General features: G+C 42.1%; 1 protein-coding gene across 1 annotated transcript in view; it reads right to left on the bottom strand.

Annotated features, from left to right (window-relative positions):
• The window catches only part of LOC104411792 (dedicator of cytokinesis protein 1), a gene marked incomplete at its 5' end in the record, with an annotated part of 78296 nt that overhangs the window by 6018 nt on the left and 47474 nt on the right, over nucleotides 1–24804 (bottom strand). Inside the window, 5 exons of the mRNA XM_010022310.1 lie at nucleotides 4736–4881; nucleotides 9252–9405; nucleotides 15763–15961; nucleotides 20748–20893; nucleotides 24038–24175. Coding sequence (XP_010020612.1) covers nucleotides 4736–4881; nucleotides 9252–9405; nucleotides 15763–15961; nucleotides 20748–20893; nucleotides 24038–24175 — 783 coding nt within the window. The remainder of the gene's footprint in view (nucleotides 1–4735; nucleotides 4882–9251; nucleotides 9406–15762; nucleotides 15962–20747; nucleotides 20894–24037; nucleotides 24176–24804) is intronic.

Here is a 24804-nt window from a genome sequence, read left to right as displayed (position 1 = left end):
AGCAAGGTGGTAGTGAGCCTTGGGCCATCAAACCAGCATCGGAGGGCCTGGGAGTGACACCACAATGCTCAGAGGGATCCCCACCAGCCCCTAAACTGGGTCTGTGAAGCCAAGGGCTGCATGAGGCACTTAGGTAAGGAAGGGAACTTCTCCTTAGAAATAACATAAGAGAAGGAACAACTGCAATCCCTGAAGTAGTCCTCCCTAATTTCTCTCTGTCCACATCAGGACAATACATTTGCTGAAGCCTTTAAGATCACTTTTTGCTCACTGCAGCTAATGTGAGAGATAATGATATATGATGGTGTATTCATCATAACACATGAACAACCCTCCTGATTTTTTCTTTTTATCTAAACACTTCCATTATATCCAGATAACTCGTCCAATGCTCCCTGTGCAACAGGATCCCAGACTCAAAATAAGCTCCGCTGTCATCAGCCAGGCGAGACTGTTCCAGTCCTCAGGTTATGTCCCCCTTCAGCCTCTGCTGTCCCTCCTTGCCAAGTTCTCTATCTATGATGGATTGATCGAGATGTTCTCATCCAAACCATTATCTGATGCTTAGCAAGTGTTATAGCCAATATTATAAATCTAAGTGCTCCTTTGTCTATTTTCTTTGAGTTTCCCTTCTTGCTGTGAATACAAAGCAGGAGGGTGATTCGTATGCATGGGTATGGATGAACCCATAAAGAATGATAACTGCCTAAAGGAATCCCTTGATGTAATAATAATCCTTGCAAGCGTTGTAGACTTTTTTATGTTCCCATATATTATTAAGAGTATTTTTAGCAGAACAAATCATACAGTGCAAGAATACGTACATAAGGGTCTCAGTTAACAACAGGTAGAGGACAATCAGAAAACTATAATTTGAAGATCACTTGGATAAACGACTTAATGTGGACCAAGTTAACAGTGGAGTCCAAATAATCTAAGATTATCATCTCAGACACTAAATGATATTATTGCTGCAGTTTGATTTGATCATAGAATCCCAGACTGGTTTGTGTTGAAAGGGACCTTAAAGCTCCTCCAGTCCCAACCCCTGCCACGGGCAGGGACACCTTCCACTAGAGCAGGTTGCTCCAAGCCCCTGTGTCCAACCTGGCCTTGAACACTGCCAGGGATGTATTTGATCTGTTTGATGCAAATGTCACTGCATGCTCTCAGTTCACTACAGCACCTTTTTTTGGCTTTCATAAGTAGCTGCAAGACAACCAGAGCGAGCAGTGTAGTGATCTCTCATACAAGGAGATGTTTCCATTCTAAAAGGTACCAAGATAATCTTATCTATAATATTTTTAAACTGATTTTTCTTCACTGATACAATGTCTGTGTAATTTAAAAGATGATCAGTTTACTAGACAGAGTTATGAAGTTATGAAATATGTAGCTACTTGACCCAGGAAACACAAGGCATTAAAAACTGTGGAGTGGGATTTAATCACAGCAGTAATAAGAATTTATCCATCTGATCTTTCATGCCCTGCACTACTCATTTTCTTGATGTTCTTTAACAGCTTCCTTCCTATAAACCTGATGAAACAGATGTGCAGAGCGATTGTTACAAGACTAGAAGCCTTTCCTAAATTAATTCTCAGACTAATACATGTGGCTTTGTGACAAATCTGCTTTAGCTCCATTTTGCAGACTTCTAAAGTTTATTTCCTCCTCTTGGAAAGTCTATAGAAATACAAATGCTGAAGAAAAGTTTGGACAGGGAGCTAATGGTGTATAGCCTATATTGGACTGCATTTCTAAGGTCTGCTTAAATCCTGAGGGCCTTCAACACTGGATGTTACGCAATGGGCTCCATTTCTATTACAAAATATATGAAAAGGAAGTGGAAGGAATCTGAGCAATGAAGGCTGTAAAGAGAAAAAATACTGAGCTGAATAAAACTTTGCAAAAACCAAGAGTATATTGCTTCTATTTTTATGAATGTCCATTAAATGATGCAGAAACTCTACTCATGGCAGGTACAGGAGCTACACAAGGTCACATCTTCAACAGCAACGTGACCAAGGTACCTGAGTTGTCTTTAGATCTGAGCTTCAACCACCGCAGCATGATGGCATTTGCAGGCAGTACAGTGAATATCTAGCATTTGGCCATGAATGGAACTCCCACAGACAGCCCCATAGAATACTTTGGGTTGGAAGAGACCTTCAAAACTCATATAGTCCCAGCCCTGTTCAATGAGCAGGGACATCTTCAACTAGATCAGGTTGCCCAGAAACACATCCAGCCTGGCCTGGAATGGCTCCAGGGATGGGACAGAAAGACAAAGGAAACTGGCTATTAGGATTTTACTTCTCACCATGTGTTTTATCACCTAAAACTTACAGTGTATCATACAACATGAATTTATTGCCCTGGAGCTCACACAAGAAGCAGTTTGAGAAACTGGAAACCTCATTTGAATTTCTGAGGTTTCTTCATGGAGATGGATCCCTCAGACAAAACTCCTGGCAGCCCTCCTGTACCTCCTGTAATTTTCCACTTAGAGGTCTGAATTCAGGTCAAGCGAGAGGTGGCCCCTGAGGGAGAAGCCAGGGAAATGGGTAAGAGCTTAGTACACTTTGATGGGAAATAGAGCAAAAGGGTTTGCAAAAAACCTTAGTGAAAATATTTACTAAAACCATCCAGCCATGGGGAAGAACTGTGAAGAGAGGGTGAAAGTAGAGAATTCCTCAATATATGCACAGAATGAGTAAAACGTGGTGGTTTTAATCACACTACTCGTATTCCTGAGGTTTATTCTATATTTGCTTTTTCCACCATTTAGCCTGTACCAACAGTGTTACAATTTCAATCATGGAAAAGCTGGACTTGTGTAATGTTGTGCACTGCAATAGTCTGTCTTAAACAGATTTATTCCAGAGTTAAAACTGATCTCATAGACTCACAGAATGGTTTGGGTTGAAGGGACCTTACAGCTCCTCCAGCTCCAACCCCTGCCCCGGGCAGGGACACCTTCCACTAGAGCAGGTTGCTCCAAGCCCCTGTGTCCAACCTGGCCTTGAACACTGCCAGGGATGGGGCAGCCACAGCTTCTCTGGGCACCCTGTTCTCCTCTGCTGAGATTAGAAATGCTTTCTCTAATCTGCTTTTCTTACTGAAAAGCAGATTACTCAACAGAGGTTCATTTGAATGATGGGCTGCAGAGAAACGCTGCAAACTACCTCTGCAAACCAAGAAGAATCACTGCCACGGGGTGTTTTTCCACAAAATAACAGCTTGGCCAAGTTACATATTTCAAAGTGAATGAAAAGAAAACCTCTTGTATTGGGTTTGCATTGCAAGGTTTTGGTAACAGGGGGACTACAGCGGTGGCTTCTGTGGGAAGCTGCTAGAAGCTTCCTCTGGGTCTGATGGAGGAACTGCTGCGATAATGAAGATGGATTCACTGCTGCAATAATGCATTGAAGAAGGGGGAAAAAACCTGCACAACAGCAGCTGCAGCCAAGGAAAAGAGTGAGAATATGTGAAAGGAACAGCTGTGCAGACCCCAAAGTCAGCAAAGCAAAAGGAGAGGAGCCCATGGAGGTCCCATGGTGGAGCAGGTATCAACCTGCAGCCCATGGAGGACCCCACGCTGGAGCAGGGGGATGCCCAAAGGAGGCTGTGGGTAAGGGACCCACGCTGGAGCAGTTCATGGAGAACTGCAGCCCATGGGAAGGAGTCACGTTGGAGAAGTCCATGGAGGTCTGTCTGCTGTGGGAGAGACCCCACAGTGGAGCAGGGCAAGAGTGTGAGCAGTCCTCACCTGAGGAGGAAGGAGCAGCAGAGACAACACGGGATGAACTGACCACAGCCCCCATTCCCTGTCCCCCTGCACTGCTGGCGGGGAGGAGGGAGAGGAACTGGGAGTGAAGTTGAGCCTTGGAAAAGGGGAGGGGTGGGGGGAAGGTGTGTTAAGATTTGGGTTTATTTCTCATTCTCCTACTCTGATTTGATTGGCAATAAATTAAACTGATTTCCCCAAGTCAAGTCGGTTTTGCCCACAATGGCAATTGCTGAGTGATCTCTCTCTGTCCTTATATTGACCCATGAGTCTTTTGTATGTATTTTCTGCCCCCATCAAGCTGAGGAGCGGGGTGACAGAGCTGCTTTAGTGGGCACCCAACATCCAGCCAGGGTCAACAACTCTTAAATGTATTTTTTCCTTCAGAAAACAAAATAAATGGCCCTTCTCTAAAGTGCTGCTTTAAAGAAAAGAACCAAATTAGTTTTAAATGCTTCCAGAATACAGGAAAAAGCTGAAAAGTGCATTTTCTTTGGAGAGCTGAAAACCCTGTTGATGATGAAGAGTGTTTCTGAGCTCCTTCCCTCAAAGGGGGCAACATGTGTTTGCCTCTAGGAAACAAGTGGCAATTGGAAAGAGCTCCAGAAAGGAAAGATGTCAGGTACGTGTTTTATTTCCTTCCCTCAGACAGGACTGAAAGGCTGTTAAATCTAACTTGCTGCTGAGACTGTACCCTGTTGGTTAAAGCTCCCTCACTGACACAGCTAACATTTTGCTTAGTCCTCTCCACCAGAATGAATCCAGCTTCCCTTCAGGTTGATCCCCGTGAGTGATGCTGGTCCCTCACGTTCCACGCACTTGTTTGGAACAGCAGAAATCTCTGGGTCTGGATCTCCCACATCCACAAACAGGATTCCATCCCCCTGGGGATTTTACAAGGTACAAAGAAAACTGCAGAAAATGACCATCCTCTCTGGGACTCACCCTTTGATGGGCAGGGGGGGAGGTCGTCGGGCTGATCAAGTCTTGACTTTCCATGAGGTTCCCATAATCGGCCATGCTGCCTTTGAGAGGCAGAGGAGGAGGAACGTCGGGGACGTCGGAGTTGGACATACCATTCAGCTCCAGGTCTGTAAAGATCAACACTGAGTTAGTTCTTTCAGTAACTGAATCAAATCCAAAGATCCAGATTCCTACACCAATTCCTATGGCACTGACATTACCATAATGCTGCACATGCGCTATCTTTGTCTATGTCTTCATCTCTATTACTCGAATGATGCCCTCTTTTTAATAGAAAATGATTTTTACTTCAGATTTCATGCCAAAATATTCCTAGCTCAGCAAATGTAATTTTTCTCAGCTGCAAGCTCTGCATTTTCACCTTCACACTTCAACAGAAGTTCTGGTAAGAGCACTAAGAAAATATAATCGAGCTGAGCTTTATTTACTTCCCCCCAGTAAAATAAAAGCATCTTGTTAATAAAACGCACAAATGAAAGCCTATAATTAACTACATCTCCCTCAAAAACTTCCCAAGTCCAGGTAACTATAATAAATGAGCAGTCATTAGCTGTTGAGTAAATAAAATCACGCAAGAGAAAGTACAACACATTTATTATTGCTGTTTGCTGGGTGGAAAGTTCCCTTCTCTTAGTGGATAAATCCTAGCAGGTAGGTGCTGTAAAGGCGAATAGCCTGAGGGACAATAAAGTTTATTGAGGCCTGAGTGATACATCGGTTTTGGTGTAGAAATCCACCCACAGTGTATTTCAGGGAAACTCAGTCATTTTAACACAGGCAAAACCCACTGTGAGCTCTACGAGATAAGAAACTTATTTCTTATAAATTAGGGAAGTGTTTTGATCTAGGAAATGAAAAAAAAAGGTTCTTTTTATTTTACTGGGCTGATCTGTGAAACGAGGGGAGGATTTGTTTATGCAGGTGTATTTATTGCAAGGTTCCTTTCAACATCTCACCAAAAGCATCCTTTTATCGCTCCTCAAAATGGCCTCTCACTAACACAAATTAACTGTGAGGTGGCTGTATTGATTTGTCACTGAAAACTGTAATTTTCCTCTTCATCCTTTCACTTGAACCTTCAACTATGTCTGGAAGAAGAGTATTTTTCACCCTGGGACTTCAAAATTTCAGTGGCTTCTTCTACATCATGCTGAAAAGAGTTGTTTGTCCTCCAGGACCTGAATTCCTTATCACATTCCCCAGTGCTCTGGTTTTACATCCTTCCTTTTCTATCTATAGGATTTCTCCATTCCCCAAACATTCGTAATACTTTCCTTTAAATATCTCCATCAGAATCTAGTTCTGTGAAGCTCATGCCACTAAACACATGATTAGAAAACAACCCCACACATTTGTAACTAAACCTGGATGCTGTGAATGAACTTCCCCGTTCATTCTCTATGAATTTCCAAGCCATACCATACATCTAAAGATCATCAGGCATTGGAGACCATAAACCTCACAAAACAGCTCCTTGCCATACATACTGCATGTCTCATCCACAACTGCATCTCTCTCTCTATATGAATTTTCCATGCAGTTTAGGATATTACTGGGAGATGTTTGGAAAATGACATTTTCTTCAGAGTTGTAGTTTTAGCTAGATCTTTAGTAGAACCTTGAAGCCTGCTTCAGAAAGGGAAACCTTCTTTTGGGATTTACTGTAAACAAGCCATCTTTTCAGGTCTCGCTGTACACATTCCTTGGGTGAAAACTGAAAATGAATATAATAACGCACTATTAGCCAAAGATAAAGTGAATTCAACTGCCCTGAGCACTTCAACTTTGTATCTTAAAGGACATTACAGTATCTACTAACTTCATCTAAGCCATTGGATGGGGCTTTGAGCAACCTGTTCTAGTGGAAGGTGTCCCTGCCCGTAGCAGGAGGTTGGAACTGGAGGAGCTTTAAGGTCCCTTCCAACCCAAACCATTCTGTGATCACACATAGACTAATAGGTGTTAATAAGAAGATGGTAAGACTAATTTTGTTAGGAGTGATTAAAACCCCCTTGTTTCTTTAAGGCTGACACTTGGAAGATCCATAGAAAGGCAGATGAGCCATGGTTTCACTAAAGCTGCAGAGAAAACAAGGCATGGAGGCAACTCTAAGGTTTGCAATACTCAGAACAACCTGGATGGTCACCAACTATCTGTGCAACTGTCCTGCCCTACTGCTGTCCCTTCCCCTACGTTACAGCTCTAATTTTCTGCAGCCTTTTTCCTGTGTTCCTACAGCCTGTACACAGCACCTTCACAACCTCATCCTCTTGCAAAACAGCAATAAATAAATCCCTTCGAATGTGGACAGAGTATTTCCATTCCCATGAATAGTTCATAATGCACATTAACAACATCATTTGGATTCAGCCTGGCAAACTGTTTAGTAGAACACCACCACTTTATAATGAAAAAAAATTACTTGCCCTGACTAGCTAATCTCTCACACAGCTTAATGAAACCCAGGAGTCACCAACCCTCCTGCAGAAACAGGTATTGAACACAAACTTCAGTCATATTCAGTTGTGTTTCAAGAAGATCTATTTGCTACAGATCTATTCATTTTCCCTTGCTCCATTCAGCTGAACTACACCTCGCTAACTCAGTCACTGTACAAATAATTACTCATCATTTCAGGTTGGTTGTCATTATTCAAGGTGTTTCATCAGACTAATATGCTCTGAATATTTATTCCTCCCCGGACATGGGCCACTGAGAATATCTTGGAGCTGGCAGGAGATCAGTTAGATGCCTGTTTTTTTCCATCTTACCCTAATGATCAGATTTTACACTCCATTCTCCTAAACTGCCAGCTAACAAGCAAGCAGGATTACTTAGCAACCCATTAACTGCTTTTAGCCAGTTTGTGCTCTGAAGTAACTTCTTGATCCTTGGAATTCCTAAAATCATTTATCATGACAAATTCTCAATTAGGGACAAGACCCATCGATATGGCAAGAAGCTGAACCTGTTCTATGTAACACCCATAAATCTCCAGCACATATATATTATTTACTATTATATACTATTTATATTTAAACATATATATTATTTATATTTATTTATTTCTATTGTATCTATTTAATATTCTCAGAATGCTCCATCCTTGGCAGTGTTCAAGGCCAGGTTGGACAGAGTCTTGGGCAACACAGTCTAGGGTGAGGCGTCCCTGCCTATGGCAGAAAGGTTGGAACTGGATGATCTTAAGGTCCATTCCAACCCAAACTATTCTATGATCTATGTGCAGAAAAATGTGATAACATCAAATACTTTTTTAAAAGAGAAATCAAGTTAGTTTTAATAAAATGCACACAAGAAGAACTAATCCAATTCAAAGAGTATCTTTTGCATGAGCATATATACTCTGCTTTTCTGTATTTCCAGTTTTTAGCTGGTAGTTTCTTGCTATCAAAACTGTAAAGAAAAGAGAGAGTTCACTGTAATCAAAACATTTAGTTTAGGTGCCTGACTATGCAAGGGAAATGCTGCATTGATTTTCTCTTGCTTATCCCTCTTCCACACATCTGCAATCAACAATTTCAAATCATTAAAGCAAAGCCACGTGCCTTTAGAAGACAGTTCTGTTGCTATAGATTTGTAGAACAAACACATTTCTGCTCACAGGATGTGATTCTACAATTTGCAACAAGAACTTTCCAAAGCACTATTTAAGGGAGAAGATTTTACGTATCTAAAGAAGCAAATAAAACAGTGATCTTGATGGAACAAGACTTTCCTCTTTAAAACTGATCATCTATTCTCCTCTTTACCAACTTTACTGAGCTCTTGACAACTATACTAGTATTTGGGTACGTGTATCAAATATCAAAAGATAACACATTTTTCTCTTACGACATGCAACTGAAAACTCTGAATAGCAGTTTTGGACAACAGCGCAGAAATAGGTGCTGTGTTACACCCAGTTTTGCAATAGGTTTTCCTGAAGACTGAAGCAAACAGATGATACTTTACAGAAAACCTGAGTGATAGATGTAATGTCAAACAAAAAATACATCAAAAAGACTGGCTTTTTTCCCATTCCTGGCTTGTACTCACTAAGCAGCAAATAAAAGTTGGTTTAAAGTACAATTACATTAAGAGATTATTTTCTTTTCAACCTTTATGCTCCAAAACCCCCCAAATCCAATATAGAATCAAGTACAACACTGATTTTTGACAGTTACTCTATACACAAGAAATGGTTAATGATTACTTGATGAGGAAAAGCAACTTTTTCATTGCAACAGTTTTACTTTTGTAAAATGCTGAACTAATTGCTTCTGGCAAATGCCAGGAGCATGATGTTAAGAGGTAAGTTCTTGTTCCTGCAAGCGATCCCATGGTGAGGGCATTAAGAGCAGCTCAAAGGACTCAAACCACAGTGTAATGCAATGTTCAAGACACACATCTCTCACTACAAGTTATTTTGCATAGAATTTGCTAGGAAAAGAAGATTTAGTTCAGATTCAAGACTCACTGGACTGTATGCTGAAAGAAAGCTTTGTCCGTGGAGTTATTGGGGGTGGTGTCACTTGGGAGCTGGGAGGTGATGGAGAGACGGAGAAGCGTCTTTCACTTGAAATGACGTTTATGACTTGGCTTTTTGGTCTCTGTGGTCGCAGTGGGCTGATCTGCACAAGGGAAAAAAACAAAGAGATATTAAAGGAATGCATGTAGTTACTGAGCAGCAGAGCTTGGGATTCCTGTATTTTCCTCACTATCTCCTAAACAGTAATAGGGCAATGGTAACACTCAATACTTCAGATTTAATGCAGTATTTCTGGAGGGTTTTCCCTTCACCAATGGAACCACAATGAGATTCAAGGTATACACCTTCCTGGAGCCTGGCATCTTTTCCTGAAGCAATGAGCCAATTCCCCAAACTCTTCCTTGGTAACAGCCAAGGAACTCTATGTCCTTACACAAGATCGTACAGCATTCAAAATGTTTTCTTTCTCTTCATGCAGCTCTACTTCCCTGTTAGAATTGTCTCTTAAATTGTTTGCATGGTGAAACTGCCTTCTGAGGAAAAAAGCATTTCAGCCTTCTAACACCTAAAGGGGCTCCAGGAGACCTGGAGAGGGGCTTTGGACAAGGGATGTAGGGACAGGACAAGGGGAATGGCTTGAACCTGCCAGAGGGGAGATTGAGATGAGCTCTGAGGCAGAAGCTCTTCCCTGTGAGGGTGCTGAGGCGCTGGCACAGGGTGCCCAGAGAAGCTGTGGCTGCCCCATCCCTGGCAGTGTTCAAGACCAGGTTGGACACAGGGGCTTGGAGCAACCTGCTCTAGTGGAAGGTGTCCCTGCCCGTGGCAGGGGTTGGGACTGGAGGAGCTTTAAGGTCCCTTCCAACACAAACCATTCTATGAGTCTATGATCATCTGTCCTGTTAATGCTTACATTTAATTCACTGAAATATCTCTATTGTTTTGTTCTGTCCTGTCTTCTTCAGAGTCCATTTAAATTTTCCATCAGAAACCAGGAAATGGTACTTGTAATGTGATGGACAACTAATGCTTTTGTTAAGGTGATTTCTTTTGCTGCGTTTAATTCTGAGCTCTCCTGTTTGTCACCCATTCACTGCCCCCTGTATTTCTAGTAATCGCAGTGAGGAAAGGAATTCTTTATTTCCAAGAGACCACAGAAAGCGGAGCAGCCTGAGGTGAAAATGGGAATTAGGACAAACCAGGAAATGGCAGCAGCAATTCATGCTTTTTCCAAAGAATTTCTTTCATTTCACAAAGTTTATTGAAAAGGTGTGTTGGGAAGGAGAAATCTGAAGTGAGGGATGAGCGCTTCCCTATGCTTTCAGGAGACAAACCCTAAAAGGCTCTGTATAAAAGGCTGTGTCTCTGAGACCCTGCTCTAGGAAATGAATGATCATAAAGTAAGTAACTTCTTTTGGAGAGTTCATCAAGACCTTTCAGAAATATTCCTAATACTAAAATTCAAGTCCTGACACTCCAAAGGTTTATTCTTGTGAATGCTCCATCCCTGGCAGTGTTCAAGGCCACGCTGGATGGAGTCTTGGGTGACATGGTTTAGTGTGAGGTGTCCCTGCCCATGGCAGGGGGGTTGGAAGTGGATGATCTTAAGGTCCTTTCCAACCCAAACCATTTTTGATTCTTTGATTCTATGATTCTCTTAAGATCTTTTAAAGCATATTTTTAGTGTAAAGGATAAGCAAAGTAATCACATTCTCAGAAGCATATAATTATTAAAGAGCAACTAAGGAAATCACAGGAATTGATCAGGAAAGCTGCAATGCCAGAATCCAGAGAAAACCAAACAACTAGAATCAAGGTCCCAAGTTAACCTGGTCTGTAGCTACTCATCTCAAATAAATCTCAATTTATTCTTGGTCGTCTTCTTAAAGCTTCACATGGTTCTGCCAGGGAATATGAACTCTCTGGAGACCACTAATCCGTGATGAACCCATTGATAATATCTTTTTGTCTAACAAAAGCAAGATCAATAGCGAGTGATGTTAGATGCCACTAAGTCGATAAAATGAACAGCCTGTTATTCTGATTTCTCACACAAGCCTTTGAGTGGCCTGTTCACTTCCTGGCTTCAGTGATAGGTTTGCTATCATGGAACCAAAGAATTAACAACGAGAATTTATGTTAAAGAATTTTATGTTATATTTAAAAGAAGATATAAATCTCTAGAAAACTATGAAGACATTACTGACCATCTTCACATGCTACACTGCTTAATTTATCCTCTGACATAGAATCACAGAATAGTTAGGGTTGGAAAGGACCTTAAAATCATCCACTTCCAACCCCCTGCCATGAGCAGGGCCACAACACAATGAGCAGGGACACCACACACTAAACTATGTCACCCAAGGCTCTGTCCAGCCTGGCCTTGAACACCTCCAGAGTCGGAGCATTCACAGCTTCCTTGGGCAACCTATTCCAGTGTCTCAGCATCCTCACTGTGAAGAACTTCTTCTTTATATCTAACCTAAAGTTCCCCTGCTTAAGTTTAAAGCCATTACCCCTTGTCCTACCACTAGAGTCCCTAATGAAGAGTCCCTCCCCAGCATCCTTGTAGGCCTCCTTCAGATATTGGAAGGCAGCTATAAGGTCTCCACGCAGCCTTCTCTTCTCCAGACTGAACAGTCCCAACTTTCTCAGCCTGTCTTCATACGGGAGGTGCTCCTGCCTCTGACCATCCTCGTGGCCTCCTCTGGACTTGCTCCAGCAGCTCCATGCCCTTTTTATGTTGAGGACACCAGAACTGGACACAATACTCCAAGTGAGGTCTCACAAGAGCAGAGTAGAGGGGCAGGATCATCTCCTTTGACCTGCTGGTCATGCTTCTTTTGATACAGCCCAGGATACGGTTGGCTTTCTGGGCTGCAAGCACAAACTGCCTGCTCATAATAGTACCAGGTCTCTGTAATTAGAGTTTGGGTTTGACCAGTCCATAAATTCATTATGAATACAGTGAAATTTGGAAAGAAGTTTTGGAACTAGAAGATCTTACGGTCCTTTCCAACCTGAACTATTCTATGGTTCAAGCCATACAATTAGACAAAACAGCCTCTGAATGCTCCCTTTTAAAGAATATACAAAAGGTCTATGAAATGATTCTACAGTTTTATAATCTATCCACGTTCTTCCATTGCAGTTCATGTTATTGGAAAAAAAAGAAGTTCCTGTAGAAGAAAATCCATCTCAGTGATGCGAAGACTCATTTCATTAGAGAACATCTTTCAAAGGACAGCAGAAGCTCTGCAAAGATGGGAATGATCACTGTCAGACATGCTGCTGCACCTCTCGCTTGATACTCTCTGTAAAACTGGTATCAATCTTGTAAGTACGTTGCACAAAGCAGTGAGTAAACAGGATCCAGAACAGGTTCATATGTAAGGTTGTTGATGCAGCCTTCCCTCCTAAAAGCAACCCCCTGATAACAACCTAGTTGTGGTGGGTAAAGAGTAATTCAGAAACCAAGTGTGGTCAGGCAATAGATAATTGTGTTTGAGATGTGTGTGGGGTGAATATCTGAACCTGGACTTTTGAACCACCAAACACGAGCCTGCTATTTGCCAGCTACAACTGCCACGAACTGGTTGTAAAATGTGCTGACACCTGGATGAAACAGGAGTGACACACAACGAACCCTCCTCCTCACAAACAGACATGAGCCAGTGATTAAGAGGCTGAGCGTGCACTGTGCTCCTCCACATCCATTATTTTGACATATCTCACTACCCAAATCCATCACAGGTTCTCATTTATTCCATCTCACCCATGGCAATTTTGAGCACAGCCTTTCCAGGCTGCTGAGTATCCTTCAGCATCACCTCAGACCACGCTTCATTGCCCAGTCTTGCTCATGAGAACGTGGTGTGTGAGATGTGCCAGAAGTCACACTGAAGTCAGCATATTTGGGGTCTGCCACATCATTCCTACCCACAGCCTCCTCCAAAGAAGAAAGATGGGCTTGATCCATCTGGTGTTGACAAATACGAGCTTAATGTTATTCTTTTACCCATTCTCTTGAAAATACTCATAGATTGGAATTGTAGTAACAAAAACCATGTCTTCTGCTGTAAACCCCCCAAACATTTCACAAGTCAGCACTCAGAATCCATTAGAATATTCATCAAATAACTGAAATCTTGGAATTGAATAAGTGATGGTACAAGTGAGTTCTAAACTCTCAACAGAATGAACCCAGTAACTATAACTCAAAATCTAGTAACTAATAGTAGTTTACTACTAAAATCTCACTTTAAAAGCTCATTAAATCTATATTTTAATTTCAATTTTTAGTTAAACTTGGATTCCAACTTTTTTCTTCCAACTTAATTTCCCTCCTCCTCCATTTCATCATCATCTTTTCTTGTTCTCGCAAACTTTCTGCTTCCAGGTTCCTAATGCCAGAGAAATGAAATGCCTTATTCTTCATAAAGCAGAGAAGTAACAGTGCTCTGGGACTAATTTCAACTTAAAAAGGGAACCTGCACAGAGTTCATCCCACAAAAGTAGAACAATGGAAAAGCTGAATTCTTACCCACAAAAGATAAGAATTTCTCTTTTTTATCATTAACAGGGGATGTGTCTCCAGAGTGCAAAAAATTGAAGACAAATTTTATCTTTACACTGCTTGACACTATCTGTACAAAATTCCTGAAGCCAGCAGTGGGAATTGTACAGCTGCTCGTGTAAACTGATCTCGAGAGAGTGTTTCCTCTATTTCACCTGCAAGAGAAAACAAACCACACTACCAGCAAGCATTAAAAATTGACTCGGGCGTTTTGGAGCTCATCAAGGAGTTTGCAGATAGTGAAAAAGGAGTTTTTCTCTTGCCAGCAAAATCCTTTTCTGATTATTGATCCATGGATTTCAAGAAGCTCAAACTAACTGTAAGTAACTAATTCTGACTTTTGATTTCCCTCCCTCTCTATAACCAGGGGAATATCAGTCATAGCAGTCATGCACTGAATGCTCTTGACTGGGAAGAGTGGAAAACTTGAGCCATGTTGGACTTAGCTCATTTTTGTTCCTCAGATGACAAATGGGAATATGCCTTGAAGGGTTCTCATGTCCCCTTTCCAGCCAGCATTTGCATTTTTCCAGTCATAAGCAATCTTCTGTAATGTCCAAGACTCTCAGAGATGACAGTGAACTTGCAGTGACACCAGCCAGCTCTCCAGCATCCTTGGATGCCTCCCATCTGGTCTATTGGAAGGTTTCCCTGCTCACGGTAGAGGGTTGGAACTGGATGGGCTTTAAGGTCCTTTCCAACACAAACCAGTCTGGGATTCTATGACATGCAAATCCATAAAAAAAGTATTCTCTGTCAGAAAATGCTCTAATGAAGCTGACCTGGCTGGCTTTGGCAGGAGGAATCTCCATTTAAACAAACCATGGCTGATCCTAGATCCTAAGTTTCCTGAAGTCAATGGGAAAACTCACTGGCTTCAAAGGAGTTTGGGTGAAAAGCCTGAGATGCACAAAGATTTTACCTAGGGTTTTCAATGAGCTAATACTGGGTGTACATCAGACAAAACTACTGTGATCTTCCAAGCTGTCAGAAGGCACATCCGAGAGATTAAGCTCATCTTTGGACTGAAAAGGAGCAAACCCAGAAAACACAGGAACAATGGCTGAAAATCTTAGTAACATTCCACTACAAATACCAAAAAGAAAGACTTAAAGGATCCAGTTATCACAAGTCAGAGAGAAATCATTTTGAAAGTCCACTGTAAATGGCACAGCCACCAAAGCAAGACTCTGCTGAGTTATATGTCAGCTCTACAAGTACTTGTGCAAATCTTTAAAAGAACATTACATTTATTTCTGAAGGGCAAACTTGAAACTATTGGCCTCCAAACAGGTGTCCAGGCACAGATTCATACACTCCTGCTCCAGCTTCAAATGGCCTTGCTTTCCATTTCAGAGCTAGAACTTCTTGTTACCTAAGCCTTTAGGATAGTTTCAGTGAATTAAATGTATATGAAGAATTGAAAGCTTAAGAGAGATAAGTTAATATTCTTACACACAGCCACCACTGGAACTGCTTATGATTTTCTGCTCAAAATAGCCTTCAAGAATATGTAATTGCCACACACAAAATGACCTTCTAACATTCCTACCAAACAGTGTCTTGCAGTAGTCAGCTGAAATATGAGAAAACCCATCAGGATCTATTGGGAACCACAAATACAAAAAAGGCTGCTAAAATGGTAGCATTTATTTTACTTTGGATATACCATCTGTTCCTTTTATCAAATAGTCCTATATAGCTTTTGGTTAAGATTTTTGTATGAGAGACTGGGGTTTTTTTACACTGTAAATAAACCCTGTATTTTTGATTCATTATCACATATATAACCATTGCAGCATATTCCCTTGGAGATAGTTTTGGTCTAAAAAGAAAGTACATCATAAAAATCACCATTTTTATTTAAAAAGAGAAAGAACACTGCTCAGAATTAGATAAAGCATTACTTGTTAATCAAGTTACCGTTTCTGACAGGATCACTGCTTCAGACTGCTGCAGAGAAATATCAGTAGATTTAAATTCTTTATCAAATATCTCTTGATGCTTGCTGTTCCTTTTCTCCTTCTTCTTTTCTTTCTTATCTTTATCTAGGTCATCCTTGTCCAATTTATCTTGAGACCTGGAATGCATCTTTTTGGGCAGGAGGGGCTCCAGCACAAACCTAAAGGAAATTGTTGTTGGTTAGAGCAATAAAATACCATTTGGAAAACACGTAGTTTTCATTTACATGTTTCCCAAAGTCTCCTTTCATAGAATCATAGAATCAACTATGATCCTTTGAGTTAGTGATGCTTTGCTAAGCCAGGAAAACTCATCAGAGAGAAAAGGAGGGGGCAGAAGGTTGTAATAATCCTAATTGTCTTACAACAAAATTTACTGCTGAAGACCTAACACTGGGTATTTCCCTGCTCTGTAGTAAATTAACTGGTTTACAGCTACACAAACTCCTGAGTTCCACTGTATGTGGTTTACATAAAAATGAGGCTCCCATCCAGCACTCCCACTATACATGGCAGGAGTGCCAGCACCCCCCTGGAAAGCAGACCTATGTGAGCACAGGTAATTGTACAATGCATTAAAGGAATGTCACCCCTATGTCCCCTGCACCCCTGGTAGACACAGTCCATTTGTCTACCAATGCCAGGTGCCCAAATTCCTCCTGGACCTTCATTTTTTTGGTTTAATTTTGATGGAGAAAGAGGATGGATTTATTCCCCTGAGAAGGAAAAGCAGCTCAGAAATTGCTTTGCAGAGGTGGAGTGATTTTCTGTGGAACATGCATAACAGAAAATGCTTTTTATCCTTGTAACTCATGACAATTACAGCACCTTCTCTCTGAAAAGCAAACAACAAACATCACCCTTAATGCAAGGGAAACACCTATACATTCAAGAAAAGCAGGAGGTATAGAGGTTTAACTGCAGACACAAGCCTCATTCCTGTCTCTAATAACACCCTGTGTGTGTACATTTGGTTTTGCATGCATTTTTGTATCATTTTGGCTTTATATATTATATATATAATTATATATTTGAGGACATATATCCATATGAGTGTGCACACACGTACTCACAGATCCACACCTCTGCTCCCTTACAGCATACCCTGGTGAGGGGGACCCAGGAGGGCTGAGCTCAGCTGTTCTGGTGCTCCAGATACACTCCAGAATGACAAATCAGCCAGATAATAGCAAAGGGCAAGGTTAGTTTCCAGAAACCAGATGTATTTTCCCACCTGGAATGCTTCAAGTGTGTGAATATAGGCAAGGTTGATGTACTACTACCATCAGCTCTGCAATTTTTACAGTTCATGACTATTATTTTTCTGGCTGCAAAGGAGAAAGTCTTATGGGGTCGAAGGAACTTTAAAAGGAAAACTTCATATTCCAAAGAGTTTTTATTTTTTTAGGGAAAGCACTATTCTAGAGTAATATTGGACTCTTTTTAGCTAATATTCACACAGTAATTTAAAGGAATCTCTCTTATCCCACCTTGTTTAATGACTAGTTTAAATACAAGGTAGATACTTTGTTCTTATTGAGCTAAAACATTCTTAGGTGGACAAAGTGTTTTATAATCTTTAGTTTACATTATAGTATAAAATAAGCGAACTACCAAAATCATACCCTGGTCAGATTTTAACTGATTATACCCAGACAGGTTTTCAGAGGATGCCTGAAATCATCACATTACAAAACTGAAACCAAACCAACAATCCCCAAACAAAGGAACCAGCTTACTTCTTATCATTAGGAAAGTATTTACCGTGTCATGGGGATCCATGCACGTACAGGCCACAACCTTAACTGTGTTCAGTGTTGGTCCCTGCCATACAAAAAGATGTGGACAGGCTGGAGAGGGTCCAGAGAAGGGCCACAGAGATGATCCAAGGGCCGAGAAGGTGCATAAGGAAAGGCTGAGAGGGCTGAGTTTGTTCAGCCTTGAGAGAAGAAGGCAGCTCAGAGGAGAATTTATCTCTGTGTTCCACTATTTAAAGGGTGGCTATAAAGAAGATGCAGATCCCCTTTTTACAAGGAATCAGATGGAACAGACGAGGGGTGATGGGCACAGGTTACTCCTGGGGAGATTCCAACTGGACACAAGAGGAAAATTTTTCCCAGTGAGAGCAACCAGCCACTGGAATAATCTCCCCAGGGAAGTGGTGGATTCCCCAACACCGGACACTGTTAAGATTCAGCTGCACAGGGTGCTGGGACATCTAGTTTAAGTCATGCTTTGCCTACAAAGGCTGAACCGGATGGTCCTTGAGGTCCCTTCCAATGTGGTACTTTGTGATTCTAAGATTGACATAGTGGAGGATTCGTATTTTAGACAACTTGCAGTACACTAGTTGTAACCATCTCCATCAGCAGCAATATCCAAAATCACTACTATTTGTTTTGTTTGAAGCACTAAAGGCTCTTCAGTCTTTATCCTGAGTTAGCTCATTTCATGGAAAGATGCTCCAACTAGTACCTGTGGCAGAGGCCCCTGAGCCCTTAACCCTCATAATCAAAGCCAAAACCAAGCGGTTTGGAACTCAAAACTGCAAGCTTTTTTCATCCTGTTTTGCAGATTAGGAAAAGGGAGGGTAAGGATTTGCCCAGGGACACAGAGCTTGGACCAGAAGACACCAGCTCTCCAAACACCATGTGTTTTACCCACGAATTGCTTATTTTAGTTGCTTCTACTAGGCTGGAGGGCAGCGCCAGCCACCTCGCAGGCTAATTGCAAGTTTACAAGAGGAATTGCCATTCTTCAGACAATGATTAATTGCTTCCCTTCCAGGCCTTATTATTATTAGTACTATCAATAATCTCTATGCAATGTATGGGTGATAAAATGGGTTATCACACCGTGCTCCTACTTGAAGTACATTAGGACTTTCAACAGATGGCTGATCACGCGGGCACACTGGGGCTTCCCCACTTCCAAGCTCTTGGAATTGCTCAGACTTGTACTTCTAAGTCCCATTTTAAGCAGGGAATAAACCCAAGGTCCTTTTTTAAAGACAGAGTTTTATTTGTACATAGAGTCGTAAACCACGTTATACATTGGGAGCTGTAAAACCGTACTATGCCAACGTCTGCTTTGAGTTTTTACTGTTTAAAAGCTCCAAAGCAGGAGAAGCAGGAGATGGCATAAAAAATAAACTGGGTGAGCTGGGCAAGACAGTCTGTGGGCTCTGTTTTTAATAGTTTCTTAGTTTCACCTCTAATCTCAGAATTAACATATGAAGAGGGGGAAAATGGAAAGCAGGAGAGGACAACTGCCCATAAACCCAATCAACTACAACTGATTGGTGCATGGCTGATCTTCCAAGTTAGCAGTGACAAAGCACCCACATGATTTCTACAGCCTCTTGAATTTTTGAGGTCCTTCATTATGTTATTTACATCTGATGATTTTTCTTCTCCTGCTCCACTGATCAAGCAAATGAGCATTTTTCCCAGGTTTTCCCAGTGATGACAGTTGTTCATTATAGTTTCCTCACACGTATTCCAGATGTATTGCTCCAGGCTTGAAGTAGGAGCTGAGCTACACTGTGATCTTCATAAGGGCTTTTTTAATATACACACTAAGTGGACTCATGAGATCCTCCCCAACTGCTGAGTGACACCTACCGCAGCAAAGCTGGGATGGAGAGGTGAAATGTAAGAAAACAGCATCCAGTGAGAAATAAAATTATATATAAAGATTTTGAAGGGAAACAGTTAAAGAAGTAGATGCAGGGAAGGAAAGAACCAGTACTTTCCTTCTGAGATAAAGTTGCCCACTAACCAGGGATGGATCCAGCAAGACACTTTCATGGATGGATTAAGTCAAAATACATTATCATCTCTGCTGTCCTATATTTATATCACCATGACTCACCATATATACATTATGGAGGGTAACATAAGGGAGCTGAACTGCAGTTTTCCCAATGGGTAAATAAACTGTAATCAAGGGAAGTATCATATAGGTCCTTAGGTACTGTACTGAACTTTACCCAATGCTTTTACTCTCTGGTCAGGTACAAACTCCCCCTAAAGGTGCACAGGGGACACTGATGTTTCTAGCACATCTCTAAGATAGCAGCCCTTCAGGAGGCTTTAAAAACCTGCCTCCTTGGTCAAATATTAAGTTTCTGGATTATGGGAATGCCTGGGGGGAGGAAAAGGGAGAAGGAAACTTCTGAACCCCACAAAGCAAACAGATCATGTTGTTCTTTTGAGGGATGTGCCCGTGAGACAGGGCTTATCAACAGGATTCCCAGTTCTCACGCGAAATATCTTGATAAGTCTTGAAGCACAATCTTGCCATAAGCAGCTTTTCCTCTGGCAGCAGAAGTGAGCAGAAATGATTGAGCAGGCAGCTAATCCCTTCCTTCTCCCAAGATCCACCTGTTTACCATGACAGGGCCGGCTGCACACACATCCCATCAGTGACTTTGGACAAGATCACTTTGAACTATTACACTTGCAATACTTTAGAAGGGATCATTTATCTCCTGCTTGTTTGGGGTTTTTAGTTTGAATGCTTAGGGATTTGTTTAACTTTGTTTTAAAGAGGACCAAGAAGAGCATTACATTAATGGTTACGAAAAAGGACAAAGAACATACCTCGAAATAAATGTCTATACAGGTTGGGTTTTTTTAGCCAAGGCTGTGACTTAGAAGTGCCATCCCCACACTAGTTAGTCACACCGTTGTGTCACATTAATGTTTGTGGGGTATGATAAAACAAATCTGGAATAAAATACACTGGGAAAAGACCCAAGCAAAACACCCCACAGTTCCTTATGAGATCAACCAACCACCGTGCTGCCACACAGGAGGAGTCAGTGGGATGGGAAGGAGTAACACTGAGATCTGGAGCGGGGTGGTGATGATTCTCAATCCTATCAGTGCACACAACAAACCATGTTTTACAGAGCTAAGACCTGAAAGACTATTTCTTACGCACCCATCCGAGCCAGGTCGAGAAGGTGTGCTGTCAGAGGAGATGGAAGACACTGATGCAACAGAGAGGGGTCTTGAAGATGATGGCATCGTGAAGGATCTCACCATAGACCGTGGCCGGCTGCCTCGTCTGTCATCCAGACTTGAAAGCTGCAGTAAAGAAGCACAAGATCTTACTTCTTAAGTCACAACAGAGCTGACATCTGGTTACCAAAAGTAACGTGGAGATGTTCCATGGCTTTTCTTCTGTGCAGAGTTTGATATGATTTAATTATTCATCGTGTTTAACAACAAAGGAACAAACTCTAAAAAAAATCCATTTAAAGGACTAGGAAGAAATATGTAGGTCCTCATAGGCATGTGTATCATTTTAATCATATTCCAATAATTCCTTTATTTCAATGGTATTTACATGCTTTTTTACATCTGGGCTTTGAAAAGGAGCTTTCTACAAATAACTTTGTTTTTAATCCATCTTCATAACTGAATTCTCTGTCCTGTCAGTATATTTAAATGAAATAGAGCTTAAAAAAGAAAAAGTGAAAAAGATATTCAGAAGAAAGAACTTCATGTGAAGACAGCCAATTTACAGAATGACATCGAGGTGAAGAAGCAAATATATGAAAGGTTTTTTATGTTGTTTTAGGCAATTTCAGAGTTCTGAATATTTATGCAAGCTTTGTTAGTCATTAATAACTGGTATATGCATAAAATAATTGAACTCTTTCAGTCAACAAATACGAATCTCATGCTGTTTAATTACAGGTATATTTTCCACCCTGTCAGCTACTGGTAAATTGGCCTTGTACAAGGAAGACAGAAGCGATAAAACTCCATCAATCCTGACAATTCTTACTGGTGGGTAGAGTGAAATTAGAAAGATAACACCACCTGAGTATGACTTTCCAGTGAAAGTCATACTTTATTGAAATGACTGACACACAAGTATCATTAATGTCAATTATTCCTGCTCTCCTTGGGAATAAATTGCTATTAGAGCTTTTCTCCTCCTAAATATATTGGCAAAATGGGATTTGAAGGGCTACAAACAGAACACCACTTAGAAGGGTACCATAAAGGCTAGCACATTCCCCATAAGATCTCAGTGTTCCCATTAAAAAAAGTCATCACCATAGACAAAAGTGAAAATTAATCTCTGAAGGAAGGCCTGTCATAAAACACAACAGGATACTTCACTGGCATACACTATTCCAATGAGGTTTTGTGCACTCAGAGAACATCACTTGGCACTTCTTCGCTGTCCTGCCTGCTGCAGCATCTTTCTTGCCAACCCCTTAGCCCAGGATGCTCTGCATCTCATAGAATCCCAGCCTGGTTTGTGTTCGAAGGGACCTTAAAGCTCCTCCAGTTCCAACCCCTGCCAAGGGCAGGGACACTTTCCACAAGAGCAGGTTGCTCCAAGCCCCTGTGTCCAACCTGCCAGGGATGGGGCAGCCACAGCTTCTCTGGGTAACTCACTGAGTAGAAGGCTGAAGTTCCCTCTCTCACTGTATCCTGCATCATCCACTCCTCAGAATAAACCTCTGTGGGATATTCCAGAAGTAATTTGGAAGCAAATTCACACCCTGGTTAAATGGATGTGATTGGCACAACATCGATAAACCCAATGGCATGGATTGGAAGGTAGGAAAGGCATGAAAAGGGCACAAAGGTCCTCTATGACCTCCTTCCTGTACAACTGGGTTTTCAGTTAACAGGTGAAAACCACAACTGCAGATGTTTTTAGCCTCATGGCTGCAGAAGATAACCTTCAACGTCTGAGCCCATGAAGTACTACCTGTCTCAATATGTATGTGAATTGATGCAGCACCTCCAAAAATGATGACCCAACCCCAACTGGGGCAACCATGCAATTTAGCCTTTTCAGAAGGAAGCCACCACACACTACGTCATCTTTAAGCTCTCTTCCAACCCAAACCATTCTGTGATTCTATGATTCCAAGTACAGTTAAAATCCTTGGCAACAAAGCGGGGACCCCAGAACTTCCAGCATGCCAAGGGCAGCCTAAGGCCACCATGGCACCCTGTGGTGCCACCCTTCTGCCCAGGCAAGTGGGTAAATGGGGTGTCCCTGTGCTGAGGTTGGGGGACCTGCAGAGCCATAAGGCAGGAGAGGACCTACAAGTCACCATCACAGGATTAATGGAGGAAGTCAGCTGTCTCCCAAGTCACCCTAGCAGTGTACCACACATCTCTGTGCTAAGAGCACAGATGGGTCTTTTCTCATAAATCTATGTGCTTTATTTTCTGGAGCAGTGAGAAGAGATGCACTGCATACGTGAGCCTCAAATACTGCTGTCATTCCAAAAATAAACCTAGAAATTATAGCACTTTTACACCACTGCTGTCACGGGTACCAGCAGCTCACCCCGGCAGCCTTCAGGATATTATGAGGACACCAGCTCCATGTAGTCAGTCCTAGAGCTACTTCAACCACTGAGGGTGCTGAGGCGCTGGCACAGGGTGCCCAGAGAAGCTGTGGCTGCCCCATCCCTGGCAGTGTTCAAGGCCAGGTTGGACACAGGGGCTTGGAGCAACCTCCTCTAGTGGAAGGTGTCCCTGTCCGGGGCAGGGGTTGGAGCTGGAGGAGCTTTAAGGTCCCTTCCAATGCAAACTAGTCTGGGACTCTATAAATGATGCAGCTGTATGCTGGCTTTTGGCCTTCCTCCCTGACGGGTAACAGAACTTAAATGCAAACCAAATCTTCACTGGAAAAGCCACCAAATACTTGGTTGTGCCTTAAAGATGAAGCAGCAACTGAAAACAGCTTGTTGGAATGACAAAAGCAGGAGCTCCAGCAGTACTAAATCCCACTAAGTAGCAGCTATCTTATCACTGCCTGGTTGCGTTTAGGGTGGTACCAGTGTATGCAAGGCTGCATGCAAGTCTAGAGCAGCACAGCCCTCAGGTCTCAAAAGGAGTTACATCCATGGAAAGGTGACATTCAGCTGTAGGAAAATCATGCTATAGTGGCAATTCTATTTTATTTTGTTTTCTTAAACCTAATTCCTTAAAAACTGAAGAATTATCTTAACTTCAGGCAATTTAGGAACTGTTCCCATGCAGGGAAATGAAAGCACTAAGGCTTCCTGAGCATCTTTAATAGCATCTACCCAGTATTTAATAACCTGATGACCACTGAGAACAACCAGGCAATGCTGCATCAACTTTGCTTTTTTCATCAGTGGGAATTACAACAGAGAAACACACGACTGCCTTGAATTTAAAGGAATTCCACGTATCTAGGAAGCATAAAGCTAGCAGGTAACTTACGACAGCGCGGACCCCGTACTGCTTTTCCACTTTGTCTTTCAGCTGCCTGAAACAAGCCTCCATCCGCTCGTGGAACGGCCGCAGCGCCTCTGTCACCTTCTCCCCATGAATCCGGATGCCTTCTGCCAGGAATGGGATCTGGAAAGCAGAATTATGCTGCTTCAGTCGGCCTGGTCCTTCCTAAGGGAAGGGTTTGGGCGAGACTCCCACATATGTTGCAATAGGAGTGAAAGGGCTCATGGAATAATAATAATAATAACAACAACAACAACAATCATATCATCAATAATAATATCAATAATAACAACAATAATAATGATGACAACAACAACAAAATCACTGAATCATAGAATGGTTTGGGTTGGAAAGGACCTTAAGATTATCTAGTTCCAACCCCCTGCCATGAGCAGGGACACCACACACTAAACTATGTTGCCCAAGGCTCTGTCCAGCCTGGCCTTAAACGCCTCCAGGGAATAACAATCATCAGACTTGTTCAGCCTGGAGAAGAGAAGGCTCCTCAAGGGGACACCTTAGAGCAGCTCCAGGGCCTAAAGGGGCTCCAGGAGACCTGGAGAGGGGCTTTGGACAAGGGATGGAGGGACAGGACAAGGGGAATGGCTTGAACCTGCCAGAGGGGAGATTGAGATGAGCTCTGAGGCAGAAGCTCTTCCCTGGGAGGGTGCTGAGGTGCTGGCACAGGGTGCCCAGAGAAGCTGTGGCTGCCCCATCCCTGGCAGTGTTCAAGGCCAGGTTGGACACAGGGG

Source organism: Nestor notabilis, unplaced genomic scaffold (genome assembly GCF_000696875.1).
Source record: "Nestor notabilis isolate BGI_N333 unplaced genomic scaffold, ASM69687v1 scaffold6139, whole genome shotgun sequence".
Taxonomy (NCBI): domain Eukaryota; kingdom Metazoa; phylum Chordata; class Aves; order Psittaciformes; family Psittacidae; genus Nestor; species Nestor notabilis.
Note: the sequence above shows the minus strand (reverse complement) of the source record. Positions and strands in the feature narration are given on the sequence as shown.